This window comes from Phocoena phocoena, chromosome 15 (genome assembly GCF_963924675.1).
Source record: "Phocoena phocoena chromosome 15, mPhoPho1.1, whole genome shotgun sequence".
NCBI classification, from domain to species: domain Eukaryota; kingdom Metazoa; phylum Chordata; class Mammalia; order Artiodactyla; family Phocoenidae; genus Phocoena; species Phocoena phocoena.
The window spans coordinates 44,331,145-44,358,665 of NC_089233.1; the positions used below are offsets into that span (position 1 = coordinate 44,331,145).

A 27,521-nucleotide genomic window follows, 5' to 3' on the forward strand; every position below is an offset into this window, starting at 1 on the left:
CAGGTAACAGTGCCCCGAGAGGCTGCACCACACCTCTGCGTACCGGCAGGTGCAGGTGGGAAGGGTGTGTCCACGCACCTCCTGGCCCAGGGGTGGCGCACAGGGCAACGACGGGCCTAAGCAGACTGCAGGCGTAGTCTGCAGAGGAAAGGGGACCTAAAGGAGCCCAGGTACAGGTGCCCGTCGTGCTCGTGCACCTCGCTCACGTAAGCGGCCACCTGCCCATCGGGGTCGTGCAGGCTCCTCCGGAAGGCCCCGCTGTCACTGAGCTCCAGGACGAGGCTGTACCGCGGCACGAACTTCATCACCGTCTCCTGGCTGAACAGCTGAAAGGGAAGCACAGTGAGAGGAGAGCATGACACGGGCCACGTGGAGTCCTGCAGGCCGGGCACTGTGGCTCTTGTCACCTGCTGTGCACGTCCCACCCACCCTGCCCCCCACCTCCCCACCGGCTCGCTTCCACACGGCACTGCAGCTGCCTTTTTAAAATACCGGCAACACCCCACACCTGAACAATTCAGTCAAGAAGTAGCTTGTGGAGCCAAGCAGGGTAGGTGCGTGCAGGGGCGGCCCAGACCAGAGAGTCGGTCTGAGCAGGGAGAGTCCACGCTAGAGAAGAGAGAGGGCCATGGCTCCAAGCAGGGTGTCAGGGCCCAAGCAGGGGAGATGGTGTCCTGCAGCAGGGTGACCTGGCACAGGCCATGAGCCCTTAAGAGGTAAGGCCCCTGCACACGGCTGGGAGGAGGGAAAAGGGCTGGCATGGGTGCTAGAGCCCTAGCCGGGGCCATGTGATGCTGGGGCCACATGACAGCCGAGCCACATGACAGCTGAGGCCACGTGACAGGGGACAATGGCTACAGACAGGGACAACTGGGGAATCTGATCACATAGGTATGAAGGAGCATGAGACCCGGGTTTCTCACCTTAGAGAAGGGAAGTACAAACACAGACGGTAAGAAAACTGGCATAAATCCTGTGGTATGGGACCGGAAGCAGAGATACAGCCTTACTTACGGTTTTCAATTTAAAGAAACAGATGAAGACACATAAATGTAGGTGTGAGGGTCTGTGCACGAACACGTGTGCATACATCCCCAGCTCTGTCACGAGGGCCTGGGAGCAGCGACCCCCCGTCAGTAAGCACACTTAGCACCTGTCCCCTCTAGGAGAAGCTGGGCTCCCTGACAAACGGCTGATCCCAGAGCCCGGCAGGGAAAGAACAAGAGGCGCCTGAACAATGTGCGGGGCCAGGAAGCAGGAACTACTCCAAGAACGACTGGGACACATGCAAAGGTCAAGGGGCCATACGGAAGGGGCTCCCACTGGCCACAGCCGGACAGTGTGAGCGTCAAAGTAAGCAACGATGATTAACAGATCATAATCACTGATAAAACCATCAACCCCGAGATCATAATGACACTTACTAACTATCCCCACAAAATACTTATTAATTACAAATGATAAAGAGTAACTTCACAGTGGAAACCCGGCAGCCACCACTGGATGAGGTGACGGGCACTGCAGGGACAAGTGGACACCACGCACCTCCCGACAGGTCACGCTGAGGGCACCGGAGAGGCACAGCCTGAACCTGACCGTGAGAAACACCAGGCAGCCCGAGGCAGGGACATTCTGCAGCAGAGCTGACCGGGGATCCTGAAGGTCAGGTCTGGGAGCCACTCCAGGCTGAAGGGGGACAAGGACAGGTGGCGACTAAGCCAGCCCGATCCTGGGCACAGTCCCATTACAAAGGACACCCCTGGGCCACTGGCGAGCCTGAGCTGGGTCTGTGCACCGGAGGGTCACCCGTATCCGCGGGACATCCTATCCCAAGGGGGTCATCGCTGCTATAGGAACAGCGCTTGGAGCATCCGGGGGCGACAGGTCAGCCACCTGCCTGCAAACAGCTGAGGGAAAGACATCCTCTGTTCCCTTCCTGCTACTTTTTAGGTCTGATGTTGCCTCAAAACTAAAAAAAGAAAATCCTCAAAGACTTCAACAACATTCTGAAGAAAATCTAACCTCCATTTCAAGTCTGCAAGGCCTGTGGTCCTCTCCCACCTCCCACCTCCCACCTGCCCCAGACCCACCATCTATCTCCCAGCCACATGACGACGCCGGGCCACTCCTGCCCAGGACGCCCACGTCCGGGAACACGCCCACCCCGCTGGCCCTTTCTCACACACGGTCTTGGCTCCTGATGCAGACACTGTTCTAGGCGCTGAGGATAACGGAGAGAACTCAACAGAAAAAGCACCTGCTCTGATGGTGCAGAGATGCAGCCTACCAACCAGGGGAGAGATGCGATCACCACGGACAGAGCACATCCTCTGATGGGTACCAGCTTCAAGCACTCACTATACTCAGCTAAGGGCATCATCTGCATATTCTCATTAAATTTTTCATCACCTAATGAAGTGCTATTATTCTTCCCACTTGACAGATGGAGAAACTGAGGCAGAGAGACCACATCCCCTGCCCAGGGCCCCACAGCTGGTCAGGCCTTCCTCAAGACCCTTCTCCTTGCACACTGCCATTCTGCCCCCTCCAGGCCCCAGCGAACAGATTAACTCTGCAGCCGACGATGCGTCATTTCTGAACAGTGACCTGCCGAACTCGGAACAACACTGAAGGCCATGGGCCAGCCTCACTGAGAAGGTGCCCACAGCCCTCGGCAGGGCCCAGACACAGGGCTACGTGCCGCACAGACTCAGCAACTGCTGCCCAGCACCTTCCAGGACCTTAAGTCTCAAACAGGTTAGTATTTGAAACTAAGGACATGGGCGAAATCCCATGAAGGGGGTGATGAGGCTCCGAGGACGCAGGAGGAAGCGGGGCGGGAGGAAGGGGCACCTGCAACCACTCAAGGAAGAGCTGAGTTTGCTGAGGACGGGGTCTCAGGGAGAGCGGAGAGCAAGAGGGACAGGCAGGGCTAGAGGCCCCAACAGGTCACGACGGGGAGGGTGACGATAAAAATACCCAGACAAGGAAACCAAGAGAAAAAACTCAGAGGGCTCAAATGTTTACATTTACGTTACAAGGCAAAGAATAAAATATGTTTTAAAGAAGTCATTAAAAGCACCAAATACTATAAGCAGAACTAGAATTTTCAGAGCTTCCATAAAGGTCAAAAAACCCATAATTAGATGCATTTTCATTTTGTTTTTTGAAATCAATAGTTCTCATAGTTACCTTAAAAATCATTCTTTTAAGATACGGTCTCTCGGATAAGAAATCCAACATGGAAAACCCAGGATTGGAGCGAATGGTCGACATGCCGACCCAGTAACCCCCGGAGCTGCTGGCTCGGATGTTGTCTGGGAATCCAGGCAAGTTCTCCACAAACAGGTCGGCCCCTCCCTTCATCAGGCCAGACACGTAGAACCTGAAAAATTCGCCCAAGCAGGCAATGAGTGGCAGCCCCCCAACTGAAGGAAAAATTTTAGCCAAGCACCAAATTGGTCTTGGTCCCAATAACCAAATGGATACAACTGTAAACCCGTCCATCACGAACGATGGCACGTCTGCTCCAAGAAGCCCTCAGCACCCTGGGCCCACCCAGCAAGAAGCAGGTGCGGGAAGCAGGGCCGGACCAGGCCCACCAGCAGGGAAAAGGGCCGGGATCGCAGCCAGCATTCCATCAAGACTCTCCCAGCCCATGACGCGCAAGAAGGCTGAGGAAGGGAGAGGGAAGATGACTCTCTCATCACACAGGACAGGCACCCGCTGCGTCCCAGGCTCTGCAGCTGACACCTCACAGCCGCCTGGCCCACAGCTCGGTGGACTTGACATCAGCTCACGCACCTCCTGATCCTCGCCATGGTCAATTCCGCCACCAGGACAAAGTCCTCCGCAGGCGAGAGCTGTACCCCGTTGGGAAACCGCAAGTGGTCCAGCAAAACCTTCACCTCCTTGGTCTCGGTATCGTACTCCAACAGGCTGCGGGCGCCAACAGCGGAGGTCACACGGGGTGTCTGGGGGCCCCTGCTGGGCTAGAGCCCTGCTCCCGGTCTAGGCCCTCAGGCACCCTCCTCCAGACAAGCCCACAGTCAGCTCTCTTGCTGACCTGAGCACTGGTTCAGCACCAGGGAGGGCCACCGTGGCTGCAGCCTCACAGGAGTCCCCTTCAGAGGTCACCTGTGAGGTCTCCCCCCGCTGCAAGACCACACCCTCAGACAGCCTGGCCATTCTACCTTCATTTCTCCAAAGAAGAAAGTGAGAACATCTCGCTGTTTCATTGTGTCCGTCACCTGTTTCCAGGAGACAGTAAGATCCTCCCTTAAAAGCTGAGTACTATGCTCAGAAACACCCCAACAATTCCTGGATGTAATAAGCTCTGTGAAGTCACCCTGCCTGTCTACAGCCTCCCTGAGGAGAAGATCCAGAAGGAACACTCACCGACCATCATCTGTCCCCTCCATCACCAGCAGCAGATAATCTCGTCTTTGCCATTTGCTGCTAGAATCCGTAAAATAAATCTTCCTCCCATCCCGAGTTACTGTAAGATCATTCACGAAGGACATTTTCCTCCCCTCAATGGGTGTCTCGGAGGACAACAGCAGTTTTACTTCACCTGAGGCAAGGCGGGGGGAGGAAGAAAAGGAAAGAAGGGAAGAAAGAAAGAAGGGGAGAGACTTGCTTGTATTCTAAGAACGTGTAACTCAATAATTTCAAAATATCAATCGGCCTAACTGATTTACAAGGAAAAACTAAATGAGCTTCTCCGTGTCCTGACAGAAGATTTATTCCTTCTTACAGTAAAAATCAGTGTTTTCCTTTCTTTCTATTAGGTGATGAATTGTTTTAGACCAGCTCCACTAAAGGCAGAATCCTCCCTCTAAGGATGAGGAGGAACTCCTTTTATCAAGACCAACTGACTTAAAAATCTGGTAAGAATCTTAGGCTAAAAAGGCAATTTTCTATTTGTCTGCTTGAGAGAAATACAGAAAGTTCACCTCATCTGCTTTTAAATTTAAAAGGCAGGAATCATAGTAAATCTTTTTAGATTGTAGCACAAACGTTCAAGGAGCGCTCAGCACTTCCCACATATAATCCCATTTAAACCCCCCACAACTATCGCGCAAGGCAGGCACTCCCGTCATCCCTGCCCCGTGGGTGAGGAAAGCAGGCACAGAGAGGCTGAGTAACTCTCACACAGCCAGCACCCAGCAGAGCGGGGGCCGCCCAGGGGCCCGGTGCGCCACCCACGACGGCAACTCCTCCCTCAGCATGAACCTCCCGCTGAAGCACACACAGCAATACTGTGGCACTGATCGAGGTGACATCGTGCTCAGTCAGGGGAGAGAAAGAGGAGAAGGAACTGGAGGAAGGAAAAGACAGAGAGGCAGAAAACAAACAGCAAGACCAGATGCAGAGAAATACAGAGAAGTAAAGATAGGAAGAGGAGCCTAACATCCTCAACATGAGTCCTTCTGAGATCCTGTGGCTCAAACACAAAGGCCAGGGGAAAGGAGGGAATGGGCCAGAAGCAGGCATAAGTGAGGAGCCACACGGTGTGAATACTGGCTGGTATCTGCAGGTAATATTTTCAGTTCCATTCAGTGAATAAGAAAAACATCAGGGTCTCCAGTAGACTGTACTGAACAAATTCTACTAAATCCATTTATAAATAAATGCACATACTGTTTAAAAGATCAGCAATCATCACAGAAGGAAACAAGTCACTGTCACTTACGTTTCCAGGGATTTACTTCAAATAGCCCTTTGTATGCATCAGCCACAAAAAGGGTCCCGTTGGGCCCGGCCCGGATGCCCAGGGGTCTCCCACAAGCAGGCTCATCATCTCGGGTTTCTAGGGAAACAGACAGGAATCAGTGGCTGGTCCAAGATTTGTGGCCCCTCAGTGTCCAAACACCTCCTCCACCCCGTCCTAAACCTGCATCATGCTGTAGAGAACAAAACAGACCATGGCTTCAGAGACAGACTCAGCCCCCCATGTTCCAGCCCCCTAGAGCTTAGGACAATTGTCCAGCATGTCTAGAGGCACCACCCGAGAATCTGGATGTGGACATAAGCACAGCAACTGATACTCAAGAATCAAGTTCACATCAGCATCCTGAGACGCAAACAGTTCACTCAGGGACGTCAGCAGACACAGGCCCCACTCCCAAATCCCCCAGAACCTCAGGAGTCGCATTTAGGCCCAACAGCTGGACCTGAATGCTGCGCCCATCCAGGGACATGGCGGCGTCCCTCCTCCCGTCATGAAGGGAAAGCTCCTGTTTACTGCTGAGATCCACTCTCCTGTTCTACTACCTATACTCTTTTTAAACCCGTGGCAGAGCCTATTTATTGCCGGGCACTCACTGCAGGGCACTTACCGCAGAGTGCTTACTATAGGGTGCTCACCGCAGGGTGTGCTCCTCAAGGTGTATACTGCAGGGCACTTACTGCAGAGGCACTTACAGGCAAAATACGGAGTGGGAAAAAGCAGGTTAAATACCCAAATGTAGAGTATGATTCCATCACATAAAACCATGTGTGGGTGTGAGTATCCATGAACAGAAAGAAATCTGAAAAGTTATTCATTAAATTGTTAACAGTTACATCTGAGAAGACTCTGAGGTGATTTTTACTTTCTTCTCTGCGTTGTTTGCATTTCACCATAAAAATGCATCATTTTTAGAAAAACATTCTAGCTCTTAAAAAAATAAGTCTGGGAGCTACCAGTTTTTAAACAGTGAGTTTCTAAAAGCTGAGCGACCTAAGGGTATTTCACTCTGGATGCAGGGCTGAGGTTCCTGAGGGGCTAGAACAGGAATGCGCTCCAGCATGTGAGGAACAAAGCCCAGCACCTCCTGCAGCAGCTCTGGGGTGTGGGGGCCCGGCAGGGCCACGGCCACAGCTGGATGGGAAACTGCAAGCACAGGTGGCAAATGAGGAGCCCAGGCAGCCTCTAGCTGGGCCGTCAGGCTCTCCTCCTCCAAGGACCCGACTTCTGGGGAAGACAGCTCCTCCTGGCACCCTCCTGGGTGCCTGGAAGAGACACACACCAGGGGTCACTGACTTACTGCATGGGCCTGAGCCAAACCGGGCGATGGTCTCTACTTCACCGTTTTCAAGTTTTACGACTCGACCATCTGCTGTACCAGTGAACATTACATCTGTTTAAAGACAGGAGGGAATAAGGGTATTACTGGGTTAGCCTAAAAACTGTGCTCTCACAACCTTCTACAACAGAGGCGGCCAGTCTGTGCTTTTTATCTCCAGAGAGGAAACGGCAGTTTTGAAGATGAAGGCAAGTGGTGTCTGGGGACAAAAGTCTTAACACGTGCAGCGATAAACCCCACGGGGGCCTCAGACAGCATGGCTGTGACCCCGAGGCTGGATCCAGGGCACAGCAGACACCAGTCAGGGATAAAAACAGGATTTTCTACCCTCAAAGAAGCGGGGACCCTCGGGCTGACGCTCAGCACTCGGGGCTGTTCACGTCTGCTTCATGTCAGTGTCTGCTGCTGAAGCCGATTACACCCAACCAAAGGGGAAGAACTGCTAGGAAGGCCCTCGGTGTAAAATTAAGTGCTCACTTCAGCAGCACATACACTAGAACTGGAACCACAAAGATGATGTGCAAATTCATGAAATGCTCCATATTTTTAAATGTATATTGCAAACTCTAGGGCAACCACTAAAAAAAGTTTTTAAAATAAGTATAACTGATATGCGAAGAAAGGAGAGAAGATAGAATCATAATGTTCAGCTGAAACTACAAAGTCAGAAGGAGAGTGGAAGAGAAAATAAGAAATAAAAAAACAAAGGCAATGAACAGAAAACAGTAACAAATATGGGAAATAGAAATCCAACTACAGTTAACCCTTGAACAACCTGGGAGTTAGGGGTGTCAGCTGTCACCCTGTGCACTGTCGAAAGCCTGTACACAACTTTATGGTCAGCCCTCACATCCTCCAGGCTCTGCATTCAAGAGGTTCTGCATCGCAAGGTTCTGCGCCCGCGGATTTAAGCAACTGCGGACCGAGTAGTGCTGCAGAATGTATTTACCGGGAAAAAAATCCACGTGCAAGTGGACCCACGCAGTTCAAACCCGACTTGTTCAAGGGTCAACTGTATATCAATTATCATTTTCAACATCAATGGTATAAAAACCCCAATTAAAAAACAGAGACTGTCAGAGTGTATCAAAAAACAAGACCCAACTATATGCAGTCTACAAGAAACCCTCTTTAGATATACAGACACATATAGAGTAAAAATGAAGGGACAGAGAAAGATATACTACACTAACACTAATCAAAAGAAAGCTGGAGTAGTTCTATTAATCTCAGAGCAGCTGCAGACCTAGGAACACAATCAGGGATAAAGAAGGCCTCCACGTAATGACAAAGGGTCAACTGTAGAGAAGACATAACAGTCCTTAACATGTATGTGCCTAAAAACAATCATCAAAATACATGAGGCAAAACTGACAGAACTGCAAGGAAGCAGATGAATCCATGATTAGGGGAGGAGACCTCAGCATACCTCTCTCAGAAATGGACAGATACTGATGGACAACAAGGTCTGACTGTACAGCACAGGGAACTATATTCAATGTCCTGGGATAACCCATAATGAAAAAGAACGTATACATATGTGTAACTGAGCCACTTTGCTGTACATCAGAAATTAACACAACATTGAAAATCAACTATACTTCGATATAAAAAAAAATTAAAAAGAAATGGAAAGATCCTGCAGACAGAAAATTAGTAAAGACACAGTTGAACTCAACAGCATCACTGATTAACTGGATATCAACTACCTCATCCAAACAACAGCAAAATATATATTTTTCTCAAGTTCACATGGAACATTCACCAAGACAGACCATATTCTGGGCCACGACACACACCTTAACAAATTTAAAAGAATAAAAATCATACAACGTCTGCTCTCAGACCAAAATGAAATTAAACTAGAAATCAATAACAGAAAGAGAGCTGGAAAATCACAAAATACTTGGAGATTAAACAACGTGCACTTCTAAATAACACATAATTCAAAGAAGAAACCTCAAGAGAAATTAGAAAACATTTTGAACTAAATTAAAATGAAAATACAACTTATAAAAATTTTCTGGCTGCAGAGAAATCAGTGCTTAGAAAGAAAGTTGTAGCATCAAAGGCATATATTAGAAAAGAAAAAAGACCTAAAATCAATCATCTAAGTTTCCATCTCAGGAAACTAGAAAAAGAAGAGCAAATGAAACCCCAGGTAAGCAGAAGAAACAAATAATAAAAATTAGAGCAGATATCAACGAAATTGAAAACAGGAAATCAACAGAGAAAAATCACCAAAACTAAAGCTGGTTCTTTGAAAAGATCAATAAAATACTGGGTTGGTCCAAAAGTTTGTTTGGGTTTTTCCGTAAGATGCTACGGAAAACCCAAATGCACTTTTGGCCAACCCAATAAATAATCCTCTAGCCAGGCTAACAAAAAAGAGAAAAGATAGAAATTACCAATATCAGAAATGAAAGCGGGAACATCACTATAGACCCCGTGGACATTAAAAGGATAACAAAGGAACACTACGAACAACTCTATGTTCACAAATTTGATAATGTAGATGAAATGGTCCAATTCCTTGAAAGACACAATCTGCCAAAACTCACGCAAGAAGAAAGAGACAATCTGAATAGGTCTGTATCTATTGAGGAAATGAATCAATAATTAATAACCTTCCAAAACAGTACCAGGCTGAGATGGGTTCATTGATGAATTCTACTAAACATTTAAGGAAGAAATGATACCAATTTTCTATAATCTCTTCCAGAAAATAGAAGCAGAGGAAATACTTCTTAACTCATTCTATGAAGCCAGCATCACCCTAATACCAAAACCAGACAAAGTCATTTCAAGAAAACTACAGACCGGACTTCCCTGGTGGCGCAGTGGTTAAGAATCTGCCTGCCAGTGCAGGGGACACAGGTTCGAGCCCTGGTCCAGGAAGATCCCACATGCCGCAGAGCAACTAAGCCCGTGCGCCACAACTACTGAGCCTGTGCTCTAGAGCTCGCGAGCCACAACTACTGAGCCCGTGTGCCACAACTACTGAAGCCTGCACACCTAGAGTCTGTGCTCCGCAACAAGAGAAGCCACCGCAATGAGAAGCCCGCGCACTGCAATGAAGAGTAGCCCCCACTCACCGCAACTAGAGAAAGCCCTCACGCAGCAACGAAGACTCAACGCAGCCAAAAATAAATTAAAATAAATTAAAAAAAAAAGAAAACTACAGACCAACATCTCTCATGTACAAAGATGCAAAAATCCTCAAGAAAATATTAGCAAATCAAATCCAACAATGTATAAAAAGAATTATACACCCCAACCAAGTGGGATTTATCCCAAGTATGCGAGGCTAGTTTAGCATTTGAAAATCGGTTAAGTAATCCACAATATCAACAGAGTAAAGAAAAACTACATGAACACATCAATAGATGCAGAAAAAGCATTGACAAAAACCCAACACTCATTTCATGATAAAAACTTTTAGCAAATTAGGAGTAGAGGGGAACTTCCTCAACTTGATAAAGAATATCTACAAAAAACCTACAGTTAACATCATACTTAATGGTGAAAACTAGACGCTTTCCCACTAAAATCAGGAACAAAGCAAGGATGTCTGCTCTCATAACTCCTTTACAATACTGGACTGAAAGTTCTAGCTAAAGCAATAAGACCAGAAAAGGACATAAAAGGTATACTTATTGGGAAGGAGGAAATAAAACTATCTTCACTTGTAGATAACATGATTGTCTATGTCGAAAATACCAAAGGATCAACAATAACAAAAAAAACTCCTGGAACTAATAAGCAATTATAGCAAGGTTGCAGGATACAAAGATAATATACAAAAGTCAATCAGTTTCCTACATACCAGCAATGAACAAGTGAAATTTGAAATTAAAATCAGAATACCATTTACACTAGCTTCCAAAAGAATGAAGTATTTGGTTTAAATATAACAAAATATGTACAAGATCTAGATGAGGAAAACCATGGAACTCTGATAACAGAAATCAAAGAGCTAAATAAAAGGAGAGATATTCCATGTTCATGGATTGGAAGATTCAACATTGTCAAGAGGTTCTTCCCAACTTGATCTATAGATTCAAAGCAATCCCAAGCAGCTATTTTGTAGATATCCACCAAATGATTCTAATGCTTATATGGAGAAGAAAAAGATCCAGAAGAGCCAAGACAAAAAGCTGGAGGACTGACACTACCTGACTTCAAGACTTACTATAAAGCTACAATAATGAAGGCAATGTGGTAATAGCAAAAGAAGAGACAAATAGATCAAAGTAACAGAATACAGAGCCCAGAAATAGATTCACAACTCATCTCTAAGAAAGAAGCAAAGGCAATATAATGAGGTATAGATGGTCTCTTCAACAAATGTTGCTGGAACAACTGGACATTCACCTGCAAAAAGATGAACCTAGACACAGACCTTACACCCTTCACAAAAATTAACTCAAAATGGATCACAGACCTAGATCAAGTAAAAGACAAAACTACAAAACTCCTAGAAGATAAAAAAGGAGAAAACTTAGTTGACTTTGGGTGTGGTGATGACATTTTAAATATAACACCAAAGACATGATCCATGAAAGAAAGAATTGATAAGCTGGACTTCATTAAAACTAAAAACTTCTGCTCTGAGAAAGACACCATCTAGAGAATAAGAAGACAAGCCACAGACTGGGAGAAAATATCTGCAAATGATGCATCTGATAAAGAACTTGTATTCAAAATATATGAAGAACTCTTAAAACTCAACAATAAGAAAACAAATAATCCAATTTAAAAAATATCCCAAAGACTAAAACAGACACCTCACCACAGAAGATATACAGACAGCAAATAAGCATATGAAAAGATGCTCCACATCATATGTCAGCAGGAAATTGCAAATTAAAACAGCCATGAGGGCTTCCCTGGTGGTGCAGTGGTTGAGGGTCCGCCTGCCGATGCAGGGGACGCGGGTTCGTGCCCCGGTCTGGGAGGATCCCGCGTGCCGCGGAGCGGCTGGGCCCATGAGCCATGGCCGCTGGGCCTGCGCATCCGGAGCCTGTGCTCCACAACGGGAGAGGCCGCAACAGTGAGAGGCCCGCGTACCGCAAAAAAAAAAAAAAAAAAACAGCCATGAGATACCACTTCACACCTATTAAAATGGCCAAAATCCAGAACACTGACACCACCAAATGCTGGCGAGGATGTGGAGCAACAGGAACTCTCATTCACTGCTCGGGGGGAATGAAAAATGGTACAGCCACTTTGAAAGACAGTTTGGCAGTTTCTTATGAAACTAAACATACTCTTATTATACGATCCAGCAATTATTTTGGTATTTGCCCAAATGAACTGAAAACTTAACTCCATGAAATAATTTGCACACAGATGTTTACAGCAGGTTTATTTATAATTTCCAAACCTTGGAAGCAACCAAAATGTCCTCCAGTAGGTGAATGGAAAAATAAACTACGCTACATCCAGACAACAGAATATTATTCAGCAATAAAAAGGAATGCGCTATAAAGCCATGAAAAGACATGGAGGAACCTTAAATGCATATCAGTAAGTGAAAGAAGTCAGTGTGAAAAGACTATATGCTGTATAATTCTAACTCTAAGACATTTGGAAAAGGCAAAACTAAGGAGACAGGAAACAGATCAGTGGTTGCCAGAGGCTGGGGGCAGAGAGGGATGAAGAGGTGGAGCACAGAGGATTTCTGGAGAGGCAGTAAAAATTTTCTGTATGATACTATAATGATGGATGCATGTCATTAAACATTTGTCCAAACCCATAGAACGTACACACCAAGAGTGAACCCTAATGTAAACTGTGGAATCTGGTGATGATGATGTGTCAATGGAGGGTCATCAATTATAACAAATGTACCATCTTATGGGAGATGTTAATAACTGGGCAAGGGGCTTCCCTGGTGGCACAGTGGTTAAGAATCTGCCTGCCAATGCACAGGACACAGGTTCAAGCCCTGGTCCAGGAAGATCCCACATGCCGCGGAGCAACTAAGCCCATGCACCACAACTTGAGCCTGCGCTCTAGAGCCCGCGAGGCACAACTACTGAGCCTGCATGCTACAACTGCTGAAGCCCCCACGCCTAGAGCCCGTGCTCCACAACAGGAGAAGCCACTGGGATGAGAAGCCCACATACCGCACGAAGAGTAGCCCCCGCTCAACGCAACTAGAGAAAAGCCCGCGCACAGCAACCGAAGACCCGATGCAGCCAAAAATAAACAAATAAAATAAATTTTAAAAAATAATAATAATGGCGAAAGTAGGGGGTAGGGGATATATGGTAAATCTCTGTACCTTCCCCTCAATTTTGTGTGACTCCAAAACTGCTCTAAAACATAGTCTATTTAAAAAATTAAAGGATGTTCATCGGCAACTCCGGAGGCTAGTGCCTCCCTCCACTGTCAGCAGCAGTGGGTCCCAAGGGCCTTTGTGCGGTTCACACCTGCAGCGGGTAACCAGAAATATCACCAAAGGACAAGCAGCTCCTTTAAGAGAGAAAAGCGAGGCGTGATGAGAGAGCAAGATGAGGCATCAGGCCAAGTAGAAAACACAAGAAAAGCATCCTCTGAGAGATTTTTTTAAAAATCACTGTAATTCCTCAAAGTTCCAGTTTTAAATGTCAATACCGGATTTTTTTAACCAAAAACACAAAATCTGTGAAATTAATAAACATCAAAATCTTTTTAAGAGAAACATGAAGCTCTATCACGAAGTGCCCATCCCTCCTGAACAATTCTGACTTTGCCACCAACTGCAGAAACACTCAGTCCTCGGGCCAGCCAAACAGTAGGGCTGGGAAAGAGGGGCTGGTCCACAGCAACAGAGGTGGAGGCGTGGGCCTGACAGGCCTTTGGAAGGAAACAGAAGCACACTGGCCGCCCATGCCCACAGCCGTTCCACCGTGCTTTGGAAAGACGGCCAATGAGCAGAGGTAAGCAGTGGCTGGGAAATCCTCTCATCTCAACCCTCGGCAAACTTTTCATTAACTATATTTTTTTATTCCTGAGCTTAACTCTCATTCTAACAGACAGAAAAGACCTGTTCCAGGTTGCTACAGACTCAAGAATTAGAACCAGACCCTATTCCAGTTCTTAGGTTTGGGCAACTTTGAAGCAGATGGTTACCCTTAAATGTACCCACCAAAGTGAGCTTTTAAAAAAAAGTGGAAATATTGAGAATGGTTCCTGTTCTTTTCAAAAATGAAATCTACACAAAGACAATCTGTGCTAGGAACGTCCTATCAAGTAACACCTACCCAATGTGATAAATGAACTGAGCACCAATGTTTGTCCACATTTTTTCCTTTCTCCTTTCACTTTAAAGGGTGCAACAGTTTGAGCAGAAGAAAATGCTTCACAAACATGAACTCAAAATCACCCAGCACTAAAATGGCCTGCAACTCGGAGAGGTGAGAGGTTCCCGCAGGGCATCTGGTAGACAAACACGCGCACGACCGCAGCCAAGTAGGCTGCCCGGGGCTCCCCACGGAGCTGCCCCCACAGGACCCCACTCAGGCAACAGACAGCGCCAAGTCCCAGGGGTCTACTTACCCCCAATATGTGCTATGGACTCTGGCCCAACAAGCTGATTTTCAAAAAGCCTTTCCGCCTGTCGCAACTTCGTATTTGGTTGCAGGACACCAAGCAAGAGCGGGGGTTCTTTGAAGCTGTAAAATAACGCAATTACAGGGATTTGTCTATAAAAGTACATGAAGAAAGTATTCACGGAGAACCTACAAGGACCTACACGCATAACTCCCCATTCTTTGACAAAGAGCACATGTTCCAATAACATCCTTAGTTGCCAGAAGCACAAGTTAAGAAAAAGAACTTCCTGGGATATCAGGAAAGGTTACAGCACAGAAGAGAACTGAGAACGTAAGCGTGGCTGATGCAAGAACTCCGCAGGAGCAGCCACCCAAGGCCACCGGGCCTCCACCCACCCATCCAACCTGCTCCACCCTGCGGTTCACATACCCAGGCCTTTATCCTCCCCCGGGCTGCCAGGCCACCCAGGTCCAGCTGAGACGGAGGGAGCGGAGTGGACATTTCACAGTGACAGCCTCACCTCCCACTCCAGAGGAGACAGAAGATGGCTGGGCCTGGCGCCACAGCCCCAGCGTCTGCACACGCGCACCTGTCTCCCGCCTGTCACTCTTGGGGGCCCCCCAGCTCCCTCTGGCCTGGACCCCTCCCCACACGAAGAAGCCGCCCCAGGAGCTCTCCCCTTTCCACACACAGGCAAATACGCCATTTCTCCCAACCCGTCAGCAACTTTTGCTGATGCCACCTGTACAAGTCAGGTCCTCTGCTGCCAGCCTGGTCCACGCCACCATCTTCCCTCCCCACCTCCTCCCTTGTCCCCCACAGTCTGCTCGCAACCCAGCAGCCCACCTGCACCTTAGGAAACACAGTCAGATCACGGCATCCGCCCCTCAAACCCCTGCAACGGGCCCTCTCCCCCGGAGCCAAGGTCTTCCATGAGCTCCTCACCCTGAAGTCCAGCCACAGCCTCCTCTCCTCCCCTCACTCTGCCTCCCTGCTGGTCCCTGAGGGCACCAGGCATCTCCCATCCTAAGTCTGCTGCCTCCTCTCCATCACCTTCTCAGTGAAGCCTGCTCCCACCACCCAATTTAGCATCCAACACGGCCCCCAGAAGCACAGACCCCACCCCACTCGACTTTGTTGGCAGCACTTTTCAGCTCTCACTTCTCTATGTCAACTGTCTGTCCCCACAAGAACACACGAGATCAGGGATTTGTTGTGTTTTTTCCCTGTTGTATCCTGAACACCTGGCACCCAGGAGGCTCCCGGGGAGTACCGTGGGAGGGAGGGAGGAAGGGAGGAGAGCTCCCACTTCCCCCCCCCACTTCACCCACCAGAGTGGGACAACCAAGGCGGGGGGGGGGGGGGGGTGATGTGGGAACTCTCCACCCCCATCCCCCTCCAGGCAGAACTCTTCACTCCCTTCCGCCTCCTACTCAAAACACAGCACAACTCCCCCCAAATTAAATCCCCCCGCTTCACCATCTGCTGCCTCCCAATTATGGCTTTCTACCTGCTTTTCAAAAACACACTCTTGGGTTAACTAAGGAGTTTTATTTCCAAAGGGAGAGAACAGGACCATGACTTGCAACACACCTGGGTTCAAACTCTGCCCGGGAAGGTCACACCTCCCAGGTGCAGGTACATGTGTAAACAGAACAACAGACGAGCACACAGAGCAGGGGCAGAGGAGCCTCCCCTGAGACTCAACCTCCCTCTGCCCACGTGGACGCTGCTGGTTTCCCTACACTCAGGAGGTCCTCGGGGAATGGCTGCAGCATCAAACTAGTCAGTGTATCATGTGCTGTCCCTGCCCCCAAGGAGTCTGGGTAATCTCCGCGGGGAAACAAGGAAACATAGGAGAAAATGCAAAGGACACACAAAAAGGGCCCCCAGGCCCGCCGCTGGGCGCAGAAGCATCAGGGAACAGCAGCCCAGGAGGCCCAGCCCAGCACCTCGGGCCGGCCCAGGTCCAGGGACTCGCATTAACTCATTAATTGTTAACTCCTATTCACTCGTGCTACTCCCCCTAACTTCAGTCACCACTTATGCTCAGTTTCCAATTTTATCCTGTTTCTCCCCATGGTTCCATTTGATCAGGATCACTCTTTAGTCTTCCTTCTGAGGTGGAACTGAGGAAATGCCCCTCCGACTGTGAGCTGTGAATGTGTCTCACAAGCATGTGGCCAGGACACAGCCCATGGGCCCCAATTCAGCAGTGGTCACCGCAGCCTCCACCCACCACTTTGTGGAAGGACTCAGCTTCCATCCAGAAAGGAACAGAAACATTATTTTTCATAAAAGGATAGGACTGTTTCTGCCATATTTAAACCATATTTTTCAGTTACTGTAAAATTTAACATAAAAAACACGTGTTTTAAAGAAGAGATTTTTGTGGCTATGATTTAAAAATCCAACAGGAATAGTAATTCTTCTAGCAACTGAAAGCTATTACCATTACTGTCAAAAGTATGCATTCTATTAGCAGAGTGAAACTGTAAAACTCAAAGATAATAAATAAATAGTAGCAATAAAATGCTACAGGTGGTCAGAGATGTGAGGAGCAAATAGAAACACAAAAAATAAAACTCAGGCAAGGCCCACGGGAGACCTGCAGGGGAAGGAGAGAGACAGTGTCCCATGCCCCCTGACCCCTTCAGGAGGGAGACACACTGGGGTCCTCAGAGATGCTCAGGAAACCTTTGAGCCACCCAACCCCTCTGGTTCCACGAGCGGACGCTCCTGTGCAGTGAGGACCACCAAGCTGATGCAAGTTTCCTGCGCCCGTGCCAACCACAGGTGACCACACCACTGGGCTCCCATCTCTCCACATGCAAAATGTATCTTGACGTACACTGAGCAACACCCTCCAGGAATCGGGATGTCACTTATGTCGTGTCCACTAGTCCCCAATCTTCCTAACAAAGAAAAGAAGGCTGCTCCGCACAGCAGGATCTGGCCAAGTCTGGCAGCCTTCCCGCTGACTCTGCTCCCTAAGGACTGCCACCAACTGCATAACAAGCCACCCTGGGTCTCCCCTAGTCTTGCACCCTCTGTGTCTGTCTGTCCTCTGTTTTCCTGAATCCCCTGCAGACAGAGCCCCCAGGACACCTCCGCCAGCTGAGCCCCACCAGCACTGAGACTGCACCGCTCACCCTAGTCAGTGGGTCTCCCCCTTCCTTGTTCATTTTGCTCTGAAGGGAGTTTTACAAAAGTCCTGTTTGCTGCTGTTATCAGCACTTTTCCCCAAACCCCAGATCGTTCCCGTTCTCACCATCTGCCAGCCTTCTGCCTTCATTCTGGCTTTGGGGGCCCACAGCCCCAATGTGGGAGCCAGTCATTCCCTAACTCTGAGCCCAGGAGAGGCCCGTCAGCCACACCGGTTTCTCTGGGTTTCTCCTCACCCGGCACATCTACTCCACAGACGGGGCTCATTCTGCACAACCTCAAAACCTTCCTGGCCTCGCTCCCCTCCAGGCTGTCAGGACTTCACACCTTCTTTCCCCGAATTGCTTCACCACTCTGCACAATAAATGACCTCTACTGATATCATAGGTCTTCGGTCATGGAAGCTCTAACCCTCCCTGTCCCCTCAGATGCCGGATGCTCACCTGCTCCCCACTGCCTCCTCTCTCCAAGGCCAGCTCCCCAGCCCAGGTTTTGATCCCCAGCTGTGGACACAATTCATGCTCCTGCCTGGCCAACTGGATTATCCAGAAAGGCCCAGGCAGTTTGCATTTGGGGCAGGCTTAGCCGCATCCTTCTACCCAGTGAGGGGGTCGGCAGGAGGGAGCCCCTTGGAGAGGACGCCCAACACACCACCATGAAGCCTCAACTCTCATTCACAAACCACCAACGTGTTATTCAGTTGTACCTGTTAGATTCTCTCTATACTGAGCCAGGGTTCTTATCTAAAGCTTTAAAGTCTTACACGAACTCACTCATAGTAAACTTCAGACAGCCTCATCACCCTGGGTGGTTCTGAGGGGAAACAGGAACTTACTGAACCAGACTGCACAGCCCTTGATGTCATAAATAATTGTACCAAGAGGAGCCTGGCTCTGCGTGACTGTAATTACAAATGTGAATACATTCACAAGACCCTGAGGTGTACACTATTTTTTCAAGTTATAACGGACTGCATTACCCACAGATCCCCACTGATAAAGGGTAACTTAGGAAAAATAGAACAGTAATTACAAGGTTTACTAAAAATCAGCTACTTATAAATCCTTATTCCAGCAAACATATTTGTGACTGCTGAACAAATAACACTTATCAATTAAAAAAAAATCAGTTACCTAAAAAATGTAAAGAAGGCAACTTGAACTTAACCTGCATTTACGTGTGCTTTTGACACTTCAAATGAATTCAGGTTAATCATCTCTAATACTTAAGCTTCTTTTGTTTGGGATTTTTCTGGTTTTTAATTTTGCTTTGTACAGTTTTGTGTTTGAAACAGTAACATGGATAAAACTGTACAACATCTAACTTAACATGAAACACAGGCACTAAAGAAATCACTGATCTCTATTTCCCATAATAACTTACCTTTCAGAGCAGGTTGGTTTATCAGTCGAGAAGGCATTTCAGCCCGTTTACTATATTTTGTCAAGCAACAGCCCCAGCCCCCCAAGTTGTGCAACAGCTCACCTGAGAGGCTGTGGGTCTATGGGAGAGTCCAGCAGCATCATGGCACCAAGCAGGGGGACGGTGAGGAACACAGCCAGCATCAGGAAGGTGGCTCGGAACACTCTGCCACTGAAGGAGCTGCCAGAGACAAAGCACAGGAAGGCACTGGGCAGGGCTCAGGCAGAATGGCCGCAGTCTCGGCCCTCTGGGCAGGGGCAGCCCTCCCGCCTGGCCTGCCCGCCACCACCTCCATGTCAGTGACTAAAGGTCAGCACTGTGCACTCCATGCCCTTGCTCTTTTGTTAACCTTTCAGCGTGTGGGACACTCTTCTCGGTTATTTCCAAGGTAGTCTGCTAAGCTGTATCTTGGATCCTCTAGCAGAGGTTAAAAGTGGGCAACCCAAAGAACTGATGGGCACAAAGTGACAGAGGAGAGAGTGGCGCTGAGGCAAGGAGCCACCCTCATCCACGGGGAAGACAGCATCCCTCAGCCACCACCTCTGGCCGCCTGGACTCAAAGAAGCAATGCTCAGAGACAAACTCAAGAAGGAAACAGGGCTTCCTATTAACCAGTGGTGCACTGGTTAAGAATCCGCCTGGGCTTCCCTGGTGGCGCAGTGGTTCAGAGTCTGCCTGCCGATGCAGGGGACGCGGGTTCGTGCCCCGGTCCGGGAAGATCCCACGTGCCGCAGAGCAACTAAGCCCGTGCGCCACAACTACTGAGCCTGTGCTCTAGAGCCCACGCGCCACAATGACTGTGCCCACAACGACTGAGCCCACGTGCTACAACTACTAAAGCCCATGCGCCTAGAGCCCGTGCTCTGCAACAAGAGAAGCCACTGCAATGAGAAGCCCACACACTGCAACAGCCCTCCCTCGCCACAACTAGAGAAAGCCCATGTGCAGCAACAGAGGCCCAACACAGCCAAAAATAAATAAATAAATACATAAAATTAATTTAAAAAAAAAAAAAGAAGGAGACAGAAGCAGAATGTCCTGAGCATCCAACCCCAACCATTTTGGGCATCGCACCTCTAAGAGCTCAAGAGGTGACCCCAGCTCTTCTGCCTGGGAGAAGCCTGACAGATACAGACAGAGAACCTACAAGATCACACCTCCAGGCCGTCACTGCAAAAGCCATGGGGAGACCTGACAGTGCCCTGGGACCTCTAGCGAAGCGTGTGGACAAATGACCATGGGCGACTGAAACTCCTCTCCAACAATCTTCACACACATCCTCACTCACCCATGGACCAGGGAGCACGTGAAGCCTCCTGCTAAGAAGTAAACTGCCCAGGATCACTGTTCCCTTGCATCAGCGTATTCAAATTCACTGAACACCTGAAATCAAAAGTAACTTAAAGCAAATTAAAATCATGAGCTCCTAAAGTGGAAAATCTTTTTCTATCAAAATAAGTTGACTTGAAAAAAATCAGGACTCACACTTAACAAAGCAACTTGACGTGAGGGCAATGTTTCACTTCACTTTTGACAAGATGGTTTCAATGAAGAATGCAGAAATGTGGGGGCCTGGGTGCCAGCCCCAACTGTCCCAACTACAGCCACGCCACTTCAGGTGAGCTGTTGCACCCCAAAGCCCACGGTTCCCCACTGTGACTCGGGGTTTGCGGCAGAGTAACCTCAAAGTCCTACCCAGTTCTGAACATTCATGATTTTAATAAGCAAATAAAGCAGAAAACAAATCGTTCTGCTTCTACTGGGGGTAGGTGGAAATGAAAGAATGACAGAGTGCCCCCTGCAGACACATGGACAGCATGCTGAAGTGCCTGAATCCTGCCCCCAGTCTAAACAGGAGGACAGACTGTCCTTAGGGCTGCCAGGAGGAACGTGGTGGCCCTGCTGATACCTTGGTTTCAGCGAAGTGAGACTGTGCATGACTCCTGAGCCCGAAACTGTGAGAGAATCAATTTGTGTTGTTTATATTAAGTGTGTGGTTGCTTGTCATGGCGGCCACAGAAAACTAATACAGTTTTTTTTTAATTTATTTATTTTATTTTATTATTTATTTTTGGCTGCGTTGGGTCTTTGTTGCTGCACGTGGGCTTTCTCTAGTTGCGGAGAGCGGGTGCTACTCTTCATTGTGGTGCACGGGCTTCTCGTTGCTGTGGCTTGTCTTCGTTACGGAGCACAGGCTCAGTAGTTGTAGCATGTAGGCTCAGCAGCTGCGGCTCGCCAGCTCTAGAGCGCAGGCTCAGTAGTTGTGGCAGACGGCTTAGTTGCTCTGTGGCATATGGGATCCTCCCGGACCACGGCTCGAACCCATGTCCCCTGCATTGGCAGGCGTATTCTTAACCACTGAGCCACCATGGAAGTCCTAATACAGTTTTCTGATTAAACTAAATCTGTTACCTGGAAACGGGGTGCTGCTATAACGAATACCTAAAAATGAGGAAGTAGCACTGGAATCGAGCTGTAGGTGGAGGAGGAAAGAATCGTGAGGATCAGGAAAGAAAAGGTCTAGATTTCCTCGAACTGACTGTTGTTAGAAACACGGACCTTAAAGACTCTGCTGGCAAAGGCTCAGGACGAAGTGAGAACAGACTGTGAGCTGAAACATGGACATGCAAGGCACTGCTGGTGAGACCTCAGGAGGATGCCAGGACAAGGACCAGACCTGGAGGAAAGCAGCAGAGAGCCGGGATGACTGTATCCCACAGTGAGGGGGACAGCACGCCTGTACCTGATGAGCCGGGACACCTCCAAGCAGAACTGAGGTGCACCTGTACCTTCATGCACAGGGGACAGTGCTGACCTTTGACATTCCCTTCTGCTAATGAGTACCCCAAACTGCACCTATTTTCCCTCTAATAACCTCCAAAAAGCAAGTTTTGTTCCTAACCCCCTTTTCACATGGGATTGAGGACGCCCCCCAGCAGATGAAACGCCGAGTTGCCAGGCTCCTGGCAGAAGACAGGTGACCAGGAAGGGAAAATCAGGCAACCCCTCCCTCCCAGGCCGGTCTCCAAACCCCATCAGCCTTCTTCTATCGTGACCGACTCACGTGGTCAAGGGTACAAGAACAGAGAGCATGCAGCGCACACGTGGCACAGATCAGCACTGACCACCAGACACAACAGCAGGCGGACACGACCTGAGAGGCCTGCGAGGGGCAAGGAGCAAGGGCCCCGAAAAGTATGATGACAAAGACGGTGAAAACAAGAGGTGCCATGCAACGTGCTCAGGAGGGTGACCAGGCGGAACTGGACCGTCCGCTCCAGGACGAGGGAAGTGGATGGGGCACGGTGGCCGGCGCACGGCCCACTGCCAGAAGGACGAGACCGAGGGCCAGGTCTGACCCCAAGCCCACAGTCACTGCTAGCAACGCCACCTGCCAAGGACCGGAGGAGACGCCTGGACCTGGAGCCTGGAGTAGCATTTGAAACACTCTGCACAAGATGACTGTGTCTGCCCTTCTGGGCGTTGCAGGTAAATGGAGCTACCGGTGTGGCCTCTGCGAGCCACTCCGTGCACTCAACACAACGTGTCCGGCTTCATCCAAGCTGCAGCACATGTCAGCACCTCTGCCTTCCGCAGCTCAACACCACCAACGTTTATCCGCTCGTCTGCTAACGGACACGGTGGGAGGGGAGATGGGGAGTGATTATTTGATGGGAACAAGGAGTTTCATAGGACGAGGAAAAGTTTTGAAACCACAGTGGTGGTTGCCCAACACTAAACATCACTGAACTGTACACTGTGAGGTGGTTCCCTTTATTTTATGTGAATTTCACCTCCAAAAAAGTTAACGGTGATGAAAATATTCTGAACTTAGACTGTGATGACTGTTGCAAATCTCTCTGAATAAACTAAAAACCCCTGAATTGGACATTCTAAACTGGAGAATGATGGTGTGTGAATTACATCTCAACAAAGATGTCAAGAAAGTAAACAAAGTCAGTGACCAGCTCTGCAAACCGCCCGTCCACAGGCTGGGACATGCATCACTCACTCGGTGCCCAGTCTGTCAGCGTGGTGGCCACAGCCAGTGTCTGCACAGCAACAGGGCATCTGCAAGGGTGCAGGGAAGGAATGACTGGTCCTGTGGTTCCTTTAAAAGTGGAGTCCCAAAGAGCGGGCCACACGGCACCGCACAAACCCTTCCTTCCGCAGGGCCCCCACAAAGAAGGACGGGCCGTCCTGCATAGGGGGCTGATGTAATCCCCCTACCCCCGGCCCCTGCTCCTCAGGGGAAGCTGCCTTGTGCAAACTCACCAACAAAAATGGTGACACTGGCCAAAGAGCCCCTTTCCCTTTTCCTTGCTGAACACGATTCCATATAAAACAGATCCTTCCCATCTAGCTCGGACTCTATGTTGTTAACTCTCCTTTTCTACACTGCTGTGTACATTTGAAAATCTTAATTTAGGAATGTGATTTAGAGCTTGTGGCAGCGTGCTTGAAGACCTGGTTGCCCCTTCCTACGACGGGGAAAACGAGGAGTCCAGCCAGGACAGAAGGCAACTGCATACAGCTAGAAAGGCGGCCGGAACTGAGACAAAGGCCTGTGTCCACATGGCCCATCCTTGCCGGGGACCCAGCCAGCCCCCTCTTACAATCAGAGTATAAAGAACTGGAGAAGAACTTGGAGGCCACCCAGCCCAGTGCTCCTGAAGGGGGCACCTCCCCTGGGGCAGCTGTAAACAAGGCCCAAGATTCTGTCTTAACCCTACCATTAAGGAAGAAACCCCCAGTTGTGCCTGATGTGCGGCCGGACATCACTGACCTGATTCAAACCCCTCCCCAGTGAAAGAAGTCCATCAACACCCTGGCTGACCGCCGGCCAGCCCCTTTGGAAAGTTCTGCACAGGGTCAAGTTTTAGAAACAGCAGCTCAGCCCCAGGCTGTTTACTTCCTCACTGCAGGCTGAGACACATTAGCTCAAAAGACCCATCAGCGCCAAACTCCAACTTTACATATCCAATTACTTTAAAAATAGCCCAAACACAAATTTTTAGCCATTTAGAGCCTGCCTGCTTTGCATTCTCTGTGAAACCTCACCAGACAGCTATTACCCATCGATAAAACAGCCTCGCCACTCCCACCCCACTCCTGCCCTTGGAGCTCTCTGACCACCTGCCTTGACCCGGGAGCCTCTCTCATCCCCTCCCCCGTGAGATTCCCCCACACGCAAACCCGTCAGTGTCACCCACGAAGCTCACGTGACTGCTGCCACCCCACAGCCACATCACTTTCCTTCATCAGCCCCAGCATCCCTCAAACCCGCTACGTAACACCAAAAAGGGACTGAATTTTTAATTTTGGTTCATTTTAATTAATTTAGACTTAAGTAGCTACATGTGGCCAAGCGGCTGCCGCGTCAGACAGCACCACCTGGGAGCCCACGAGCATTTAATGACCACCTCCATGCACGGCAGGCATGCCAGGCCCCATCAAGTTCCCGCCCTCCATGCATCCTGGTGTGAACACGGCCCACCAGGGAGTGACAAGCACACAGGGGAACAGTACAGCAGGTTGGGCAGAGGGCGGGGAGAGCTCGAAACCCATGAGCTCTGCCCAGAAACTTCACGAGAAACCACTGAGCAGAGCCATGCAGCCGAGGAAACACAGGACTCAACGAGCTCTCGGCACAGGCGAGAGCTGCACTCCCCTGGGCACTGAGCCTGTAACTGCTGGGTGCACAGGTCCTGGGGGTGAGGTCGGAGGGCTTCCCACCCAGGCTCTGGGCACATGGTTATTTTAGCCCAAGGTTCATTAACTCTTTGACAGGCCCATCTCACTGCCAGCTCCTGTGAGCTGGCACAGTCAGCCACAGTTCTGCCTCTCCTGCACGGCTGCCCCCACCGCACACCTGCCCTGCGTCCACTCAAATAAAGGACCCTCCATTCATCCATACCATTTTCACCGACAAAGTGCTGCACGTGCCCATCCTACTCTCCTTCCCAATCTGGGCTGACACATTCCAGAAGGTCAGCAACTTCCCTCCCAGGTGCCATCTGGGAAATCAACTTGTTTGCCCCAACCTCTACACCCGCACCCTGAAATTTCCTACAGTCTCTAAGGCAAGAGAGCGATCACAATGACGCAACAGGATTTGACAACTACCATCGGCTCAGCCACGACTTACAAAATCCTGTTGCGGCACCAGCCAAATGCGGCAGAGGGCATTCTCTAACCACCTCTGCACACAGGACATCAGGGCCTTGAGTCGCAGACAGAAGTCCTGACCAACAGATTCAGTGAGATCAAAAGAGACCTGTGATTTTTATGGAAAACCTGTTAGGCCCAAATCCAGGGGAGACTGGAACCCAAGGTGCCAAGTATACCTGGAACCTGAGAGTCACACACAACTCTTCACAATGCTTCTCACTGTCCAGCGGCCAATTCTGTCCTTCATTCATTTTCATGTCACTTGTGACTCCATTCCTCTGTAACTTTACATAAACCACATGACTCACAGAGACCTCAACGACCTCACCAGGAAAACAGAGCTAATGCCACCTTTCATGCCAAGAGTCAGGAGATTGAGCAAGGTATCGTTCAGTGTCCTGTCCACCGAAATCTATTGTCCTGCTTCTATTAACTGAACAGTATGTCCTTCAAGACTTCCTTTATTCTGTTCAGCATGTCTAAAGTTTACTCTATCATCATCACGTTTCTAGCTCCTTCAGATTCCTTTACTTCACCCATTATACACAACGTTTTCCCGTCTTAGGGTGAACCCTCAACTTTTAAGGTAATCCAAGATGACAATCAGATAAACTACTAGAAACCACCACAAAAGAAGTGAAAAACAGAGAAGAACTGCATGGTAAAAATAAGAAAAAACTAAAGAATTACAATATACACATACAAAAGAAGGTGGGTGACAGGAAAGAGACTGTTACAAAGATACAGAAGAAGAGCAAAGAAGAGAAAGAGGGAAACACAGGAAAGCCAAGAAAATGTCTTAAATCAACACAGGGCAAAAGGCACCCAGGGAAAGACCAGCAACGGGTGAGGACTTTGGAACATTCAATTAACCCTACCATTAAGGAAGAAACCCCCAGAGAAACTGAAATACAGTTGAATTAACTCTGCCCCCTGCCCTGGGGCCTGGAGTGCCTGGGGGAGCCCAGCTGAGAGTTGGGCCCATCAAACGAGTGCCGTCGGGCACTCTATGCCCTGCACCTCCAGACAGACCCAGGCCGGCTGCTTCCTGGTCTTCTGGGCATGAGTGTGTAGAGACTCGGTGTTGGCACAGTTTCAGGAGCACAGCACTGCCAGTCCGATCATGTGTGTTCTAAAGGCTCCTAAGTCATCAGCAGATGATTTCACAACACCCACAGTCAAAAAGGTGTCCAACCTGTCCTGGTTTGCCTAGGGTCAGCACTTAGAGTCCCACGTTCCAAAGTCCAGGGCAAACCAGGATAGCTGATCACCCTACAGTGAGGACTATATACGAAACATATATCCAACCTTTCCACTGGCCCCGAGACATATTATTGAAAACTCTCCATGAATCTCCTTTCTAGAGCCCAAACGCTCCTCTCTGCCATGTCTCTCCTTCAAATGTGTTCCTCTCGTTATCATCAGGGAATACATTCGGTCTCTCTCGGCAAAAGCTGTCTCACATTCAGTATGTACCACACCCGCTGGCACTCCAAGAAATATTCCCAATATTTCTATCAACATATAAGTCAATCAGTTCCACACTTTGAGCTTGGTCTGTGTGGGGCCTCTTGGTTCTTCCTAAAAATCCAAAGTTAGGACACTCAGGGCATAAAGTTAAGAGGAGAATTTTAAGAATTTTATAGGCTTATGCTTCAGTTTTTAGTTAACAAAGCAAAGTATATTTAAATTCCGGAAGGTCCCTATGCATCTCCGTCCCTACCAGGAAAATGTGCAAGCCTGGACCCTCACAAAAACTGCCCAAAAACGCCCCTTCGGCTCCCCGTTCTTCCTGAAGGCGCGGCAAGAAGGGCAGGTGCGGAGGCCCTCTCCGCGCGCCCCGGGCTGCTCCGCAGACGTCCCCACGGGGAAGTGCGGCAGGGCCGGGAGAAGGGGGGTCCCGGGAGCCGGGCAATGACCGAAGGGCCGCAGGTGCACCGCGCGGCGAGAGCCCGCTTCCTCCCGTGAAGCGAGGCCCCCGGGGACTAAACGAGGCGCTCGCCGCTGTCACCGCCTCGGGGTCACGGTCCCGCTCCGGGCCCGGCCTACCTGCCGCCCTTGGCCTCCGGGACCCGGGCATCGTCCGTGACAACCTGCGGCCGCACGGGACGGCGCTGCCGCAGCCCATCCGCCTCGCTCATGGCGCCCGCG

At 49.3% G+C, this 27,521-nt stretch overlaps 1 protein-coding gene across 1 annotated transcript; it reads right to left on the reverse strand.

Moving 5' to 3' along the window:
• Positions 1-116: 116 nt before the first annotated feature.
• On the reverse strand, positions 117-27,521 carry APMAP (adipocyte plasma membrane associated protein). The gene is made up of 9 exons (XM_065892705.1): positions 27,420-27,521; positions 19,263-19,379; positions 14,616-14,731; positions 7,032-7,124; positions 5,696-5,812; positions 4,399-4,573; positions 3,805-3,939; positions 3,193-3,385; positions 117-326 (listed from the first exon to the last, which is right to left on the reverse strand). The coding sequence occupies exons 1-9, from the start codon at positions 27,509-27,511 to the stop codon at positions 117-119; spliced, it is 1,248 nt and encodes a 415-aa protein (XP_065748777.1). The 5' UTR covers positions 27,512-27,521.